The 13,822-nt window shown below is 48.2% G+C and overlaps 1 protein-coding gene across 3 annotated transcripts; it reads right to left on the reverse strand.

The window, feature by feature from the left end:
• Nucleotides 1-532: 532 nt before the first annotated feature.
• LOC129834007 (hsp70-binding protein 1-like) lies at nt 533-13,611 on the reverse strand. Of its 3 annotated transcripts, none has more exons than XM_055898826.1 (8): nt 13,422-13,611; nt 12,658-12,783; nt 12,314-12,527; nt 10,308-10,532; nt 9,999-10,154; nt 9,705-9,801; nt 9,501-9,612; nt 533-985 (listed from the first exon to the last, which is right to left on the reverse strand). In XM_055898826.1, exons 2-8 carry the CDS (start codon nt 12,775-12,777, stop codon nt 905-907), a joined length of 1,005 nt encoding a protein of 334 aa, XP_055754801.1. In that variant the 5' UTR covers nt 12,778-12,783; nt 13,422-13,611; the 3' UTR covers nt 533-904. The 3 variants fall into 3 exon arrangements, with proteins under 3 accessions (XP_055754801.1, XP_055754802.1, XP_055754800.1); XM_055898827.1 differs by having other exon boundaries at nt 9,705-9,795; nt 12,658-12,788; XM_055898825.1 differs by having other exon boundaries at nt 12,658-12,788; nt 13,422-13,610.
• Nucleotides 13,612-13,822: the final 211 nt, after the last annotated feature.

A 13,822-nucleotide genomic window follows, 5' to 3' on the forward strand; every position in this document is an offset into this window, starting at 1 on the left:
ACAGTCATTAACAAAGCCAAACACAAGAAGCCAACAGAAATGATTTATGGGTAGTGAAACTTGATCAAAATGGATTCTAATAAAACATCTGACTAATGAAGCTGAAAGCTGAAAGATGCTAAACGGGTAACTTTATTTTACAGCCTAATTACCTGCTACTTATTCAGAAACATAACTATTTTATGTAGTTTAAACAGTGTAAATTACTTAATATTACCCAATAACTAGTTGTCACTTGGTAAATAATTTTAACGAATACAACAGGAAACCAATTATTACCAAGTAACGTCACACTATGCCAGATAAATAAATGGTGACAGGGCTGTAAAATAGCATTACCACTAAAACGGTACATCTGATATTTTGTGTGTGGAATCTGAGGTTTTGTTGGGCACACCCAGAATCCAAAGGTCAAGGCTTCTCTAATCTGTTTTCCTCAGCAGCATAACAGCAACACGGGGGAGTACGTCACAAAGCAGGATCAGAGAACCTGAATAAATGTTCAGAAATGACTTGCGGTACTATCGGAAAATAAAATATTATATCTTTATTCATCCAGGAAAACACCTTTGAAGTTAGAAACCTCTTTTGCAAGAGGTCAGCAGGAAGTAGTCAGGTGTATATCCAATACATAATGATATATAGACTGGACATGGTAGAAGTGACTGGAACACAAGAGCTCGCTGAAGTTAATCTGCGTTGCCTGGTGAGTGATTAGTGAAGCACGCTCTGCTCTCTAAAGCCTGCTACACTCTTGGATCCAGCTGCCCTGTAACATGGGTCTAGATGGACAAACCACATCAGCATATTTTCCTCAAGGAGAGTTCATTTTTTTTAAATGGATGTCCTCCTATGTCTCCTAGCCAATGACAGCACTGCAGGAGAAGTGGAGGACCAGTAGGATTCAGCGATCCATTCCACTGTCGTCAGGTTTCCGTCCGCAGAAACAAGCAGAACGCAAGCGCTTGCAGAACTCCAACTCTTCCTATAAGGAGGAGAGCAGAGGAGAACTCTGTCAAGGAAACAGGACAAGATGCAGCCGTGTGGCAAATAACTAACAATAAAAATAGAAATAGAAAAAGATGGGGGGGGGGGATCAATACATTATTCCATGTTATTAGCGATGCACCTTGAGAGATGGAGAAGACCGGTGGGAAAAGTAAGAGGGCAAGAATGAAAAGGTGATTTGAGAGATGGGGAGTGACAGAGGGACAGTATTAGAGAGATGGAGAGGAGACACATGGGGAGTGACAGAGGGACGGTATGAGAGAGATGGAGAGGAGACACATGGGGAGTGACAGAGGGACGGTATTAGAGAGATGGAGAGGAGACACATGGGGAGTGACAGAGGGACGGTAATAGAGAGATGGAGAGGAGACACATGGGGAGTGACAGAGGGACGGTATTAGAGAGATGGAGAGGAGACACATGGGGAGTGACAGAGGGACGGTATTAGAGAGATGGAGAGGAGACACATGGGGAGTGACAGAGGGACGGTATTAGAGAGATGGAGAGAGGAGACATGGGGAGTGACAGAGGGACGGTATTAGAGAGATGGTATTAGACACACGGGGAGTGACAGAGGAACGGTATTAGAGAGATGGAGAGGAGACACACGGGGAGTGACAGAGGGATGGTATTAGACACACGTGGAGTGACCGAGGGACGGTATTAGAGAGAGGGAGAGGAGACACATGGGGAGTGACAGAGGGATGGTATTAGAGAGATGGAGAGGAGACACATGGGGAGTGACAGAGGGATGGTATTAGACACACGGGGAGTGACAGAGGGACGGTATTAGAGAGATGGAGAGGAGACACACAGGGAGTGACAGAGGGATGGTATTAGACACACAGGGAGTGACAGAGGGATGGTATTAGAGAGAGGGAGAGGAGACACATGGGGAGTGACAGAGGGATGGTATTAGACACACAGGGAGTGACAGAGGGACAGTATTAGAGAGATGGAGAGGAGACACATGGGGAGTGAGAGGGACGGTATTAGGGAGATGGAGAGGAGACATGGGGAGTGACAGAGGGATAGTATTAGGGAGATGGAGAGGAGACACATGGGGAGTGACAGAGGGATGGTATTAGACACACGGGGAGTGACAGAGGGACGGTATTAGAAAAATGGAGAGGAGACACACGGGGAGTGACAGAGGGACGGTATTAGAGAGATGGGGAGGAGACACATGGGGAGTGACAGAGGGATGGTATTAGACACACGGGGAGTGACAGAGGGACGGTATTAGAAAAATGGAGAGGAGACCCACGGGGAGTGACAGAGGGACGGTATTAGAGAGATGGAGAGGAGACACATGGGGAGTGACAGAGGGACGGTATTAGAGAGATGAGAGAGGAGACATGGGGAGTGACAGAGGGACGGTATTAGAGAGATGAGAGAGGAGACATGGGGAGTGACAGAGGGACGGTATTAGAGAGATGGAGAGAGGAGACATGGGGAGTGACAGAGGGACGGTATTAGAGAGATGGAGAGAGGAGACACATGGGGAGTGACAGAGGGACGGTATTAGAGAGATGGAGAGAGGAGACACATGGGGAGTGACAGAGGGACGGTATAATAGAGATGGAGAGGAGACATGGGGAGTGACAGAGGGACGGTATTAGAGAGATGGAGAGGAGACACATGGGGAGTGACAGAGGGACGGTATTAGAGAGATGGAGAGAGGAGACACATGGGGAGTGACAGAGGGACAGTATTATAGAGATGGAGAGGAGACACATGAGGAGTGACAGAGGGACGGTATTAGAGAGATGGAGAGGAGACACATGGGGAGTGACAGAGGGACGGTATTAGAGAGATGGAGAGGAGACATGGGGAGTGACAGAGGGACGGTATTAGAGAGATGGAGAGGAGACACATGGGGAGTGACAGAGGGACGGTATTAGAGAGATGGAGAGGAGACATGGGGAGTGACAGAAGGACGGTATTAGAGAGATGGAGAGAGGAGACACATGGGGAGTGACAGAGGGACGGTATTAGAGAGATGGAGAAGAGACACATGGGGAGTGACAGAGGGACGGTATTAGAGAGATGAGAGAGGAGACATGGGGAGTGACCGAGGGACGGTATTAGAGAGATGGAGAGGAGACACATGGGGAGTGACAGAGGGACGGTATTAGACACATGGGGAGTGACAGAGGGATGGTATTAGAGAGATGGAGAGGAGACACATGGGGAGTGACAGAGGGATGGTATTAGACACATGGGGAGTGACAGAGGGATGGTATTAGAGAGATGGAGAGGAGACATGGGGAGTGACAGAGGGATGGTATTAGACACACGGGGAGTGACAGAGGGATGGTATTAGACACACGGGGAGTGACAGAGGGATGGTATTAGACACACGGGGAGTGACAGAGGGATGGTATTAGACACACGGGGAGTGACAGAGGGATGGTATTAGACACACGGGGAGTGACAGTGGGATGGTATTAGACACACGGGGAGTGACAGAGGGATGGTATTAGACACACAGGGAGTGACAGAGGGATGGTATTAGACACACGGGGAGTGACAGAGGGATGGTATTAGAGAGATGGAGAGGAGACATGGGGAGTGACAGAGGGATGGTATTAGACACACGGGGAGTGACAGAGGGATGGTATTAGACACACAGGGAGTGACAGAGGGATGGTATTAGACACACGGGGAGTGACAGAGGGATGGTATTAGAGAGATGGAGAGGAGACATGGGGAGTGACAGAGGGATGTTATTAGACACACGGGGAGTGACAGAGGGATGGTACTAGAGAGATGGAGAGGAGACATGGGGAGTGACAGAGGGACGGTATTAGACACATGGGGAGTGACTGAGGGATGGTATTAGAGAGATGGAGAGGAGACATGGGGAGTGACAGAGGGATGGTATTAGACACACGGGGAGTGACAGAGGGATGGTATTAGACACACAGGGAGTGACAGAGGGATGGTATTAGACACACGGGAGTGACAGAGGGATGGTATTAGAGAGATGGAAAGGAGACATGGGGAGTGACAGAGGGATGGTATTAGACACACGGGGAGTGACAGAGGGATGGTATTAGAGAGATGGAGAGGAGACATGGGGAGTGACAGAGGGACGGTATTAGACACATGGGGAGTGACTGAGGGATGGTATTAGACACATGGGGGGGTGACAGAGGGATGGTATTAGACACACGGGGAGTGACAGAGGGATGGTATTAGAGACATGGGGAGTGACAGAGGGATGGTATTAGACACATGGGGGGGTGACAGAGGGATGGTATTAAACACATGGGGAGTGACAGAGGGATGGTATTAGAGACATGGGGAGTGACAGAGGGATGGTATTAGACACATGGGGAGTGACAGAGGGATGGTATTAGACACATGGGGAGTGACAGAGGGATGGTAGTAAGGCATGGGGAGTGACAGAGGGATGGTATTAGAGACATGGGGAGTGACAGAGGGATGGTATTAGACACATGGGGAGTGACAGAGGGATGGTATTAGAGACACAGGGAGTGACAGAGGGATGGTATTAGAGACACAGGGAGTGACAGAGGGATGGTATTAGAGACACGGGTAGTGACAGAGGGATGGTATTAGAGACACGGGGAGTGACAGAGGGATGGTATTAGACACACGGGGAGTGACAGAGGGATGGTATTAGAGACACGGGGAGTGACAGAGGGATGGTATTAGACACACGGGGAGTGACAGAGGGATGGTATTAGAGACATGGGGAGTGACAGAGGGATGGTATTAGAGACACGGGGAGTGACAGAGGGATGGTATTAGAGACACGGGGAGTGACAGAGGGATGGTATTAGAGACACGGGGAGTGACAGAGGGATGGTATTAGACACACGGGGAGTGACAGAGGGATGGTATTAGAGACATGGGGAGTGACAGAGGGATGGTATTAGAGACATGGGGAGTGACAGAGGGATGGTATTAGAGACATGGGGAGTGACAGAGGGATGGTATTAGACACATGGGGAGTGACAGAGGGATGGTATTAGAGACATGGGGAGTGACAGAGGGATGGTATTAGAGACATGGGGAGTGACAGAGGGATGGTAGTAAGGCATGGGGAGTGACAGAGGGATGGTATTAGACACACGGGGAGTGACAGAGGGATGGTATTAGACACACGGGGAGTGACAGAGGGATGGTATTAGACACACGGGGAGTGACAGAGGGATGGTATTAGACACACGGGTAGTGACAGAGGGATGGTATTAGAGACATGGGGGGGTGACAGAGGGATGGTATTAGACACATGGGGAGTGACAGAGGGATGGTATTAGAGACATGGGGAGTGACAGAGGGATGGTATTAGACACATGGGGAGTGACAGAGGGATGGTATTAGACACATGGGGAGTGACAGAGGGACGGTATTAGACACATGGGGAGTGACAGAGGGACGGTATTAGACACATGGGGAGTGACAGAGGGATGGTATTAGACACATGGGGAGTGACAGAGGGATGGTATTAGACACATGGGGAGTGACAGAGGGATGGTATTAGACACATGGGGAGTGACAGAGGGATGGTATTAGACACATGGGGAGTGACAGAGGGATGGTATTAGACACACGGGGAGTGACAGAGGGATGGTATTAGACACACGGGTAGTGACAGAGGGATGGTATTAGACACACGGGTAGTGACAGAGGGATGGTATTAGACACACGGGTAGTGACAGAGGGATGGTATTAGACACACGGGTAGTGACAGAGGGATGGTATTAGAGACATGGGGAGTGACAGAGGGATGGTATTAGAGACATGGGGAGTGACAGAGGGATGGTAGTAAGGCATGGGGAGTGACAGAGGGATGGTATTAGACACACGGGGAGTGACAGAGGGATGGTATTAGACACACGGGTAGTGACAGAGGGATGGTATTAGAGACATGGGGGGGTGACAGAGGGATGGTATTAGACACATGGGGAGTGACAGAGGGATGGTATTAGAGACATGGGGAGTGACAGAGGGATGGTATTAGACACACGGGGAGTGACAGAGGGATGGTATTAGACACACGGGGAGTGACAGAGGGATGGTATTAGACACACGGGGAGTGACAGAGGGATGGTATTAGACACACGGGGAGTGACAGAGGGATGGTATTAGACACACGGGGAGTGACAGAGGGATGGTATTAGACACACGGGGAGTGACAGAGGGATGGTATTAGACACACGGGGAGTGACAGAGGGATGGTATTAGACACACGGGGAGTGACAGAGGGATGGTATTAGAGACATGGGGAGTGACAGAGGGATGGTATTAGACACATGGGGAGTGACAGAGGGATGGTATTAGAGACATGGGGGGGTGACAGAGGGATGGTATTAGACACACGGGGAGTGACAGAGGGATGGTATTAGACACATGGGGGGGGTGACAGAGGGATGGTATTAGACACACGGGGAGTGACAGAGGGATGGTATTAGAGACACGGGGAGTGACAGAGGGATGGTATTAGACACACGGGGAGTGACAGAGGGATGGTATTAGAGACACGGGGAGTGACAGAGGGATGGTATTAGACACACGGGGAGTGACAGAGGGATGGTATTAGAGACATGGGGAGTGACAGAGGGATGGTATTAGAGACACGGGGAGTGACAGAGGGATGGTATTAGAGACACGGGGAGTGACAGAGGGATGGTATTAGAGACACGGGGAGTGACAGAGGGATGGTATTAGACACACGGGGAGTGACAGAGGGATGGTATTAGAGACATGGGGAGTGACAGAGGGATGGTATTAGAGACATGGGGAGTGACAGAGGGATGGTATTAGAGACATGGGGAGTGACAGAGGGATGGTATTAGACACATGGGGAGTGACAGAGGGATGGTATTAGAGACATGGGGAGTGACAGAGGGATGGTATTAGAGACATGGGGAGTGACAGAGGGATGGTAGTAAGGCATGGGGAGTGACAGAGGGATGGTATTAGACACACGGGGAGTGACAGAGGGATGGTATTAGACACACGGGGAGTGACAGAGGGATGGTATTAGACACACGGGGAGTGACAGAGGGATGGTATTAGACACACGGGTAGTGACAGAGGGATGGTATTAGAGACATGGGGAGTGACAGAGGGATGGTATTAGAGACATGGGGAGTGACAGAGGGATGGTATTAGAGACATGGGGAGTGACAGAGGGATGGTATTAGACACATGGGGAGTGACAGAGGGATGGTATTAGAGACATGGGGAGTGACAGAGGGATGGTATTAGAGACATGGGGAGTGACAGAGGGATGGTAGTAAGGCATGGGGAGTGACAGAGGGATGGTATTAGACACACGGGGAGTGACAGAGGGATGGTATTAGACACACGGGGAGTGACAGAGGGATGGTATTAGACACACGGGTAGTGACAGAGGGATGGTATTAGAGACATGGGGGGGTGACAGAGGGATGGTATTAGACACATGGGGAGTGACAGAGGGATGGTATTAGAGACATGGGGAGTGACAGAGGGATGGTATTAGACACATGGGGAGTGACAGAGGGATGGTATTAGACACATGGGGAGTGACAGAGGGACGGTATTAGACACATGGGGAGTGACAGAGGGACGGTATTAGACACATGGGGAGTGACAGAGGGATGGTATTAGACACATGGGGAGTGACAGAGGGATGGTATTAGACACATGGGGAGTGACAGAGGGATGGTATTAGACACATGGGGAGTGACAGAGGGATGGTATTAGACACATGGGGAGTGACAGAGGGATGGTATTAGACACACGGGGAGTGACAGAGGGATGGTATTAGACACACGGGTAGTGACAGAGGGATGGTATTAGACACACGGGTAGTGACAGAGGGATGGTATTAGACACACGGGTAGTGACAGAGGGATGGTATTAGACACACGGGTAGTGACAGAGGGATGGTATTAGAGACATGGGGAGTGACAGAGGGATGGTATTAGAGACATGGGGAGTGACAGAGGGATGGTAGTAAGGCATGGGGAGTGACAGAGGGATGGTATTAGACACACGGGGAGTGACAGAGGGATGGTATTAGACACACGGGTAGTGACAGAGGGATGGTATTAGAGACATGGGGGAGTGACAGAGGGATGGTATTAGACACACGGGGAGTGACAGAGGGATGGTATTAGACACACGGGGAGTGACAGAGGGATGGTATTAGACACACGGGGAGTGACAGAGGGATGGTATTAGACACACGGGGAGTGACAGAGGGATGGTATTAGACACATGGGGAGTGACAGAGGGATGGTATTAGACACACGGGGAGTGACAGAGGGATGGTATTAGACACACGGGGAGTGACAGAGGGATGGTATTAGACACACGGGGAGTGACAGAGGGATGGTATTAGACACACGGGGAGTGACAGAGGGATGGTATTAGACACACGGGGAGTGACAGAGGGATGGTATTAGAGACATGGGGAGTGACAGAGGGATGGTATTAGACACATGGGGAGTGACAGAGGGATGGTATTAGAGACATGGGGGGGTGACAGAGGGATGGTATTAGACACACGGGGAGTGACAGAGGGATGGTATTAGACACATGGGGGGGGTGACAGAGGGATGGTATTAGACACACGGGGAGTGACAGAGGGATGGTATTAGAGACATGGGGGGGTGACAGAGGGATGGTATTAGACACACGGGGAGTGACAGAGGGATGGTATTAGACACACGGGGAGTGACAGAGGGATGGTATTAGACACACGGGGAGTGACAGAGGGATGGTATTAGACACACGGGGAGTGACAGAGGGATGGTATTAGACACACAGGGAGTGACAGAGGGATGGTATTAGACACACGGGGAGTGACAGAGGGATGGTATTAGAGAGATGGAGAGGAGACACATGGGGAGTGACAGAGGGACGGTATTAGAGAGATGGAGAGGAGACACATGGGGAGTGACAGAGGGATGGTATTAGACACATGGGGAGTGACAGAGGGATGGTAGTAAGGCTGGCTCCTAGCCAAACGAGTGTGCTGCATCCTCCCTTCAAAGACATTTGCTTGAAAAACGAGAAAAAAGCGGCAACAGTAGCGTTTGTCCATATTGAGATGCTGTAGCCAGTATACACTTCCTCAAAATAGTCTGAATTCATCTAAGATAACTCAAAAAATGTCATTACTTTTGACGTTTAGTCGCGCAATTTTACATCTTGTTAAGATGTTTGGTGCAGTATTTCTAAACTAAAAAAATGTGCATGTGAACGAGTGTCTGTCGTTGAATGATAAATACTTAATTTAAGAATCCCTACCGTTGACCAATGACTGACGAAGGGGCGTAGACTTCTGCTACCGAAATTCAGTTTGACTCGAGAAAAAAGTGCAAGAACATCCGAACCCTCGCCGAAGACCAAAAACTTCACAAAATGTCATAATATATGCACAAACTGTGCCTTTGAGAGGTTCTTGGGTCACATGGGAAGTGAAAGAAGGAGAAGAGTGGAGAAAAGTGTGTAGCAATACCAACCTGACACTCCCCTCTCCCCTGCAGATCCTCAGCCCGCTGGTTGAGCATCTCCTCCAGCCCCAAGGTGGGGCTCTGACAGTCCCTCAGACCCAGAGGACTCTCCTCCACCAGGCTACAGACAGAGAGATTTGTTTTATTGAAGCTCTATTGAGAAGACATTGCAAGTTCCAAGCCATTTTCTCTTTGTGTGTTCCCATGTATTACCAGCAGAGGGCGCCGAGCACATGCTCGTGGAAGGAGGAGTGAGGCGTGCGTAGAACGGACACCAGCTGTTGCACCATACCCATGGAGAGAACTGTATCTGAGACAGGGAGAGATAGTACATTGCCACACAAGGACACACATTTCTTTAGTTATGATCCAAATAACCCAGTTCAAATCATTTCTTAGATCGGGGGACACAAAGCATGATACTCTCTATAGACACTACCAATGACAACACACAGCAGCAAACAGAGTCTCGCTGTCAGACTGAGTCTCTGTTAGTCACACACAAACCTTTATGCTCTGGGTGGACTGTGAGCAGGTTGAGGAGTAAGAAAGACGACTTGGTCCTCAGTTTCTCGTTGTCAGACTGCATGCCTCTCATCAGCACAGAGAAGCCATCGTGAGACAGGAAGGCCCTGAGACCTACTTCCTGCTCACGCACCAGACCTGATGGAGAGAGAAAGAGTTACTGTGTGGTACTTCACTGCTGCTCAAATCTAAATAAACTCTTATCAGCAACACCCAGGCCAGTGGAACTTCATTTAGATCCGAGAGGAACAGGATATATTAGCAATATTGTTGCCAAGTGTCAACACTTACAGGAGACAGCGTAGAGGGCCTTCACTCGAACGGTGGGGTGGGGATCTGAGTCAGTCAGCTGCAGCAGTTTGGATAGCGCCCCCTTGCTGAGCAAGTGGCACTGCACTTCGGGCATGTTCTGGGCACAGGAGGCGATGAGCTGGGCACCACGCCACCTCACGCTGCCCTGAGGATGGTTCAAGCACTGCGACATACACAGGTCCAACCCACCCAGGGTCATCAGGTCTGACACACAGACAGACGAGACATTACAATGGACACAGTATTATTATTATTAATGAATATAACTTGTCATTCATGTCCATGTTGATCTGTCTTTACTGGAATATCAGTAATATACAGTAATATACAGTGCATTAGTAAAGTATTCAGACCCCTCAACTTTTTACACATTTTGTTACATTACAGCCTTACTCAAAAATGTATTAAAAATGTTTTTCATCACATACAATACCCCATAATGATAAAGAGTAAACAGGTTTTTAGAAATGTTTGCAAATATATTAAAAAGAATAAACAGAAATACCTTATTTACATATGTATTCAGACCCTTTGCTATGAGACTCGAAATTGAGCTCAGGTGCATCCTGTTTCCATTGATATTCCTTGAGATGTTTCTACAACTTGGAGTCCACCTGTGGAAAATTTAATTGATTGGACATGATTTGGAAAAGCACACACCTGTCTATATAAAGGTCCCGCAGTTGACAGTGCGTGTCAGAGCAAAAACCAAGCTATGAGAATTAAGGAATTGTCCATAGAGCTCCGAGACAGAATTGTGTCAAAGCACAGATCTGGGGAAGTGCACCAAAAAATGTCTGCAGCATTGAAGGTCCCCAAGAACAGTGGCCTCCATCATTCTTAAAATGGAAGAAGTTTGGAACCACCAAGATTCTTCCTAGAGCTGGCCGTCCGGCCAAACAGAGCAATTAGGGTAGAAGCGCCTTGGTCAGGGAGGTGACCAAGAACCCGATGGTCACTCTGACAGAGCTCCAGTTCCTCTGTGAAGATGGGAGAACCTTCCAGAAGGACAACCATCTCTGAAGCACTCCACCAATCAGGCCTTTATGGTAGAGTTGCCAGACAGAAGCCACACCTCAGTAAAAGGAGTGAAGGCCCGCTTAGCGTTTGCCAAAAGGCACATAAAGACTCTCAGACCATGAGAAGTAAGATTATCTAGTCTGATGAAACCAATATTGAACTCCTTGGGCTGAATGCCAAGCATCACATCTGGAGGAAACCTGGCACCATCCCAACAGTGAAGCATGGTGGTGGCAGCATCATGCTGTGGGGATGTTTTTCAGCGGCAGGGACTGGGAGATCAGTCAGGACTGAGGGAAAGATGAACGGCGCAAAGTACAGAGAGATCATTGATGAAAACCTCCTCCAGAGCACCCAGGACCTCAGACTGGGGCGAAGGTTCACCTTCCAACAGGACAACGACCCTAAGCACACAGGCAAGACAACGCAGGAGTGGCTTCGGGACAAGTCTCTGAAAGTCTTTGAGTGGCCAACCAGAGTCCGGACTTAAACCCGATTGAACATCTCTGGAGACCTGAAAATAGCTGTGCAGCGACACTCCCCATGCAACCTGACAGAGCTTGAGAGGTTCTGCAAAGAAGGGAGAAACTCCCCAATACAGGTGTACCAAGCTTGTAGCGTCATACCCAAGCAGACGATGTAGTAATCGCTGTTAAAGGTGATTAAACAAAGTACTGAGTAAAGTGTCTGAATATTTATGTAAATGTGATATTTCAGTTTTTTTGCTTTGTCATTATGGGGTATTGTACATAGTTTAATCCATTTTAGAATAATGTAACAAAATGTGAAAAAAGGTCAAGGGGTCTGAATACTTTCCGAATGCAATGTATAAAACTACAGCAACTTAAAGTTTAATTTGATATTGTTTTAACTAGGGTCCATCAAAGACAGTGGAATCTTTCATTTGGGTCACAAGCTGAAGTGTAATTTCTTTACATCAGCACCTGTTGCTTGGCATGTCTCACCTCTGGCATTGTCTAGGTTCTCACACAGCTCTGAGAGAAACTCCAGTGCCCCTTCTGTCTCCCCCTCTTCATCCTCTCCTTCCTCCTCTCCCTCTCTCCCCCTCTCACACCCTCCATCTCTCAGCATAACACGCATACACTCCTTCATCTGTTCCACCTCGCTGTTCTGTCCTTTGGCCACTTCCGCAAGAGCTCCTTTCAACCATTCTTTCCTCTGTAACAAAAGTGACATTACGGTCAATGTACAATTGGTAGTCAATGTAACAAGTTGTTGTGAGATCTGCTAATCCACACAGTCCTCTGTAATGAAGACGACCTGGGAGGTGACTAGGAAGGACCATTACCTCCTCTGACATGGGTTCAGGGAGGGCAGGTCCATCTGCAGCAGAGCCAGCCTCCACAGCCAATCGAAGGACACCCTGGAGGTTTTGGGGATGTCTCCTGTTGCGTTGGTCTTCTGCCATGATGCTCTGTGCTGATTTGAAAAATGGGTGAAATTATTCCAGAACTTGTTTGTCAATGTATTATTACAGTACCCCAAATTTGGTACTGAATTGTGGTCAGAAAGTGAAATCAACCTATGCATTTGGTAACGTTCAATTAATTGCAATTAGAGTTCCAATCTGCTCTACGAATTCTGACATACGATCAGTATTATGCTATAGTCTATTGATAACTTGAATGACTAATTTTAGCTAGATCTCCGGGAAGCAGCTACGCGGCATGTAAAGAGACGCAAGTTCCTGACCCCTGACACATTCCATTCTCAAATGAATCAACTAACCATAGCCCGATTTGGTATTAAAGTGGTTGTAACTAACGTTAGCTAGGTAAGTATTGAAAAATAGGACATTTTATCCCTGATACTAGGCCTAGCTAACCGCGAGCAAGTTGTTGGCTATGAAAGTTGTCACATAAATATCAAGCACATACAGAAAAACAGCTGCCGGGTAGGTTTAGCTATTTTGAGAGCTACAGCAAAGGTCTTGGGTAGGCTACAAAGCCAGAAAGAAAGCTATCGTACTAGCTACTGTTAGCACAGTAAACAACATGTCAGGCAGTTTGACGTAGCTGGGCTGCTCTTTTTACTTAGGTCTCATATACTTGCCTGTTTGTTCAAAACTCCGACTGTCACAATGCTAAAGTTGGTTTTTATTTCGCTGCCCTATAATACTGTACAAGACTGTAACGATACTAGAACATTCTAGCTGGGTGACAAGCTAATTGCTGTGCGTAGAATCATCATGCGTTTCAGGGGAAGCCATTCTTCTTCTTCTGTGGGTTTCATGGCGGACTACAACCCAAAAAGGTGTATTGCCGCCACCAACTGGACGGGTTCAAATCAAATCCAATTTTATTTGTCACATGCGCCGAGTACAACAGGTGTAGGTAGACCTTACAGTGAATTTCTTACTTACAAGCCCAACAATGCAGTTTTAAGAAAACATGTTTTAAAAAGTAATAGATAAGAATAACAAATAATTAAAGAGCAGCAGTAAATAATATACA

The sequence above is a fragment of the Salvelinus fontinalis genome, chromosome 34 (genome assembly GCF_029448725.1).
Source record: "Salvelinus fontinalis isolate EN_2023a chromosome 34, ASM2944872v1, whole genome shotgun sequence".
NCBI classification, from domain to species: Eukaryota; Metazoa; Chordata; class Actinopteri; order Salmoniformes; family Salmonidae; genus Salvelinus; species Salvelinus fontinalis.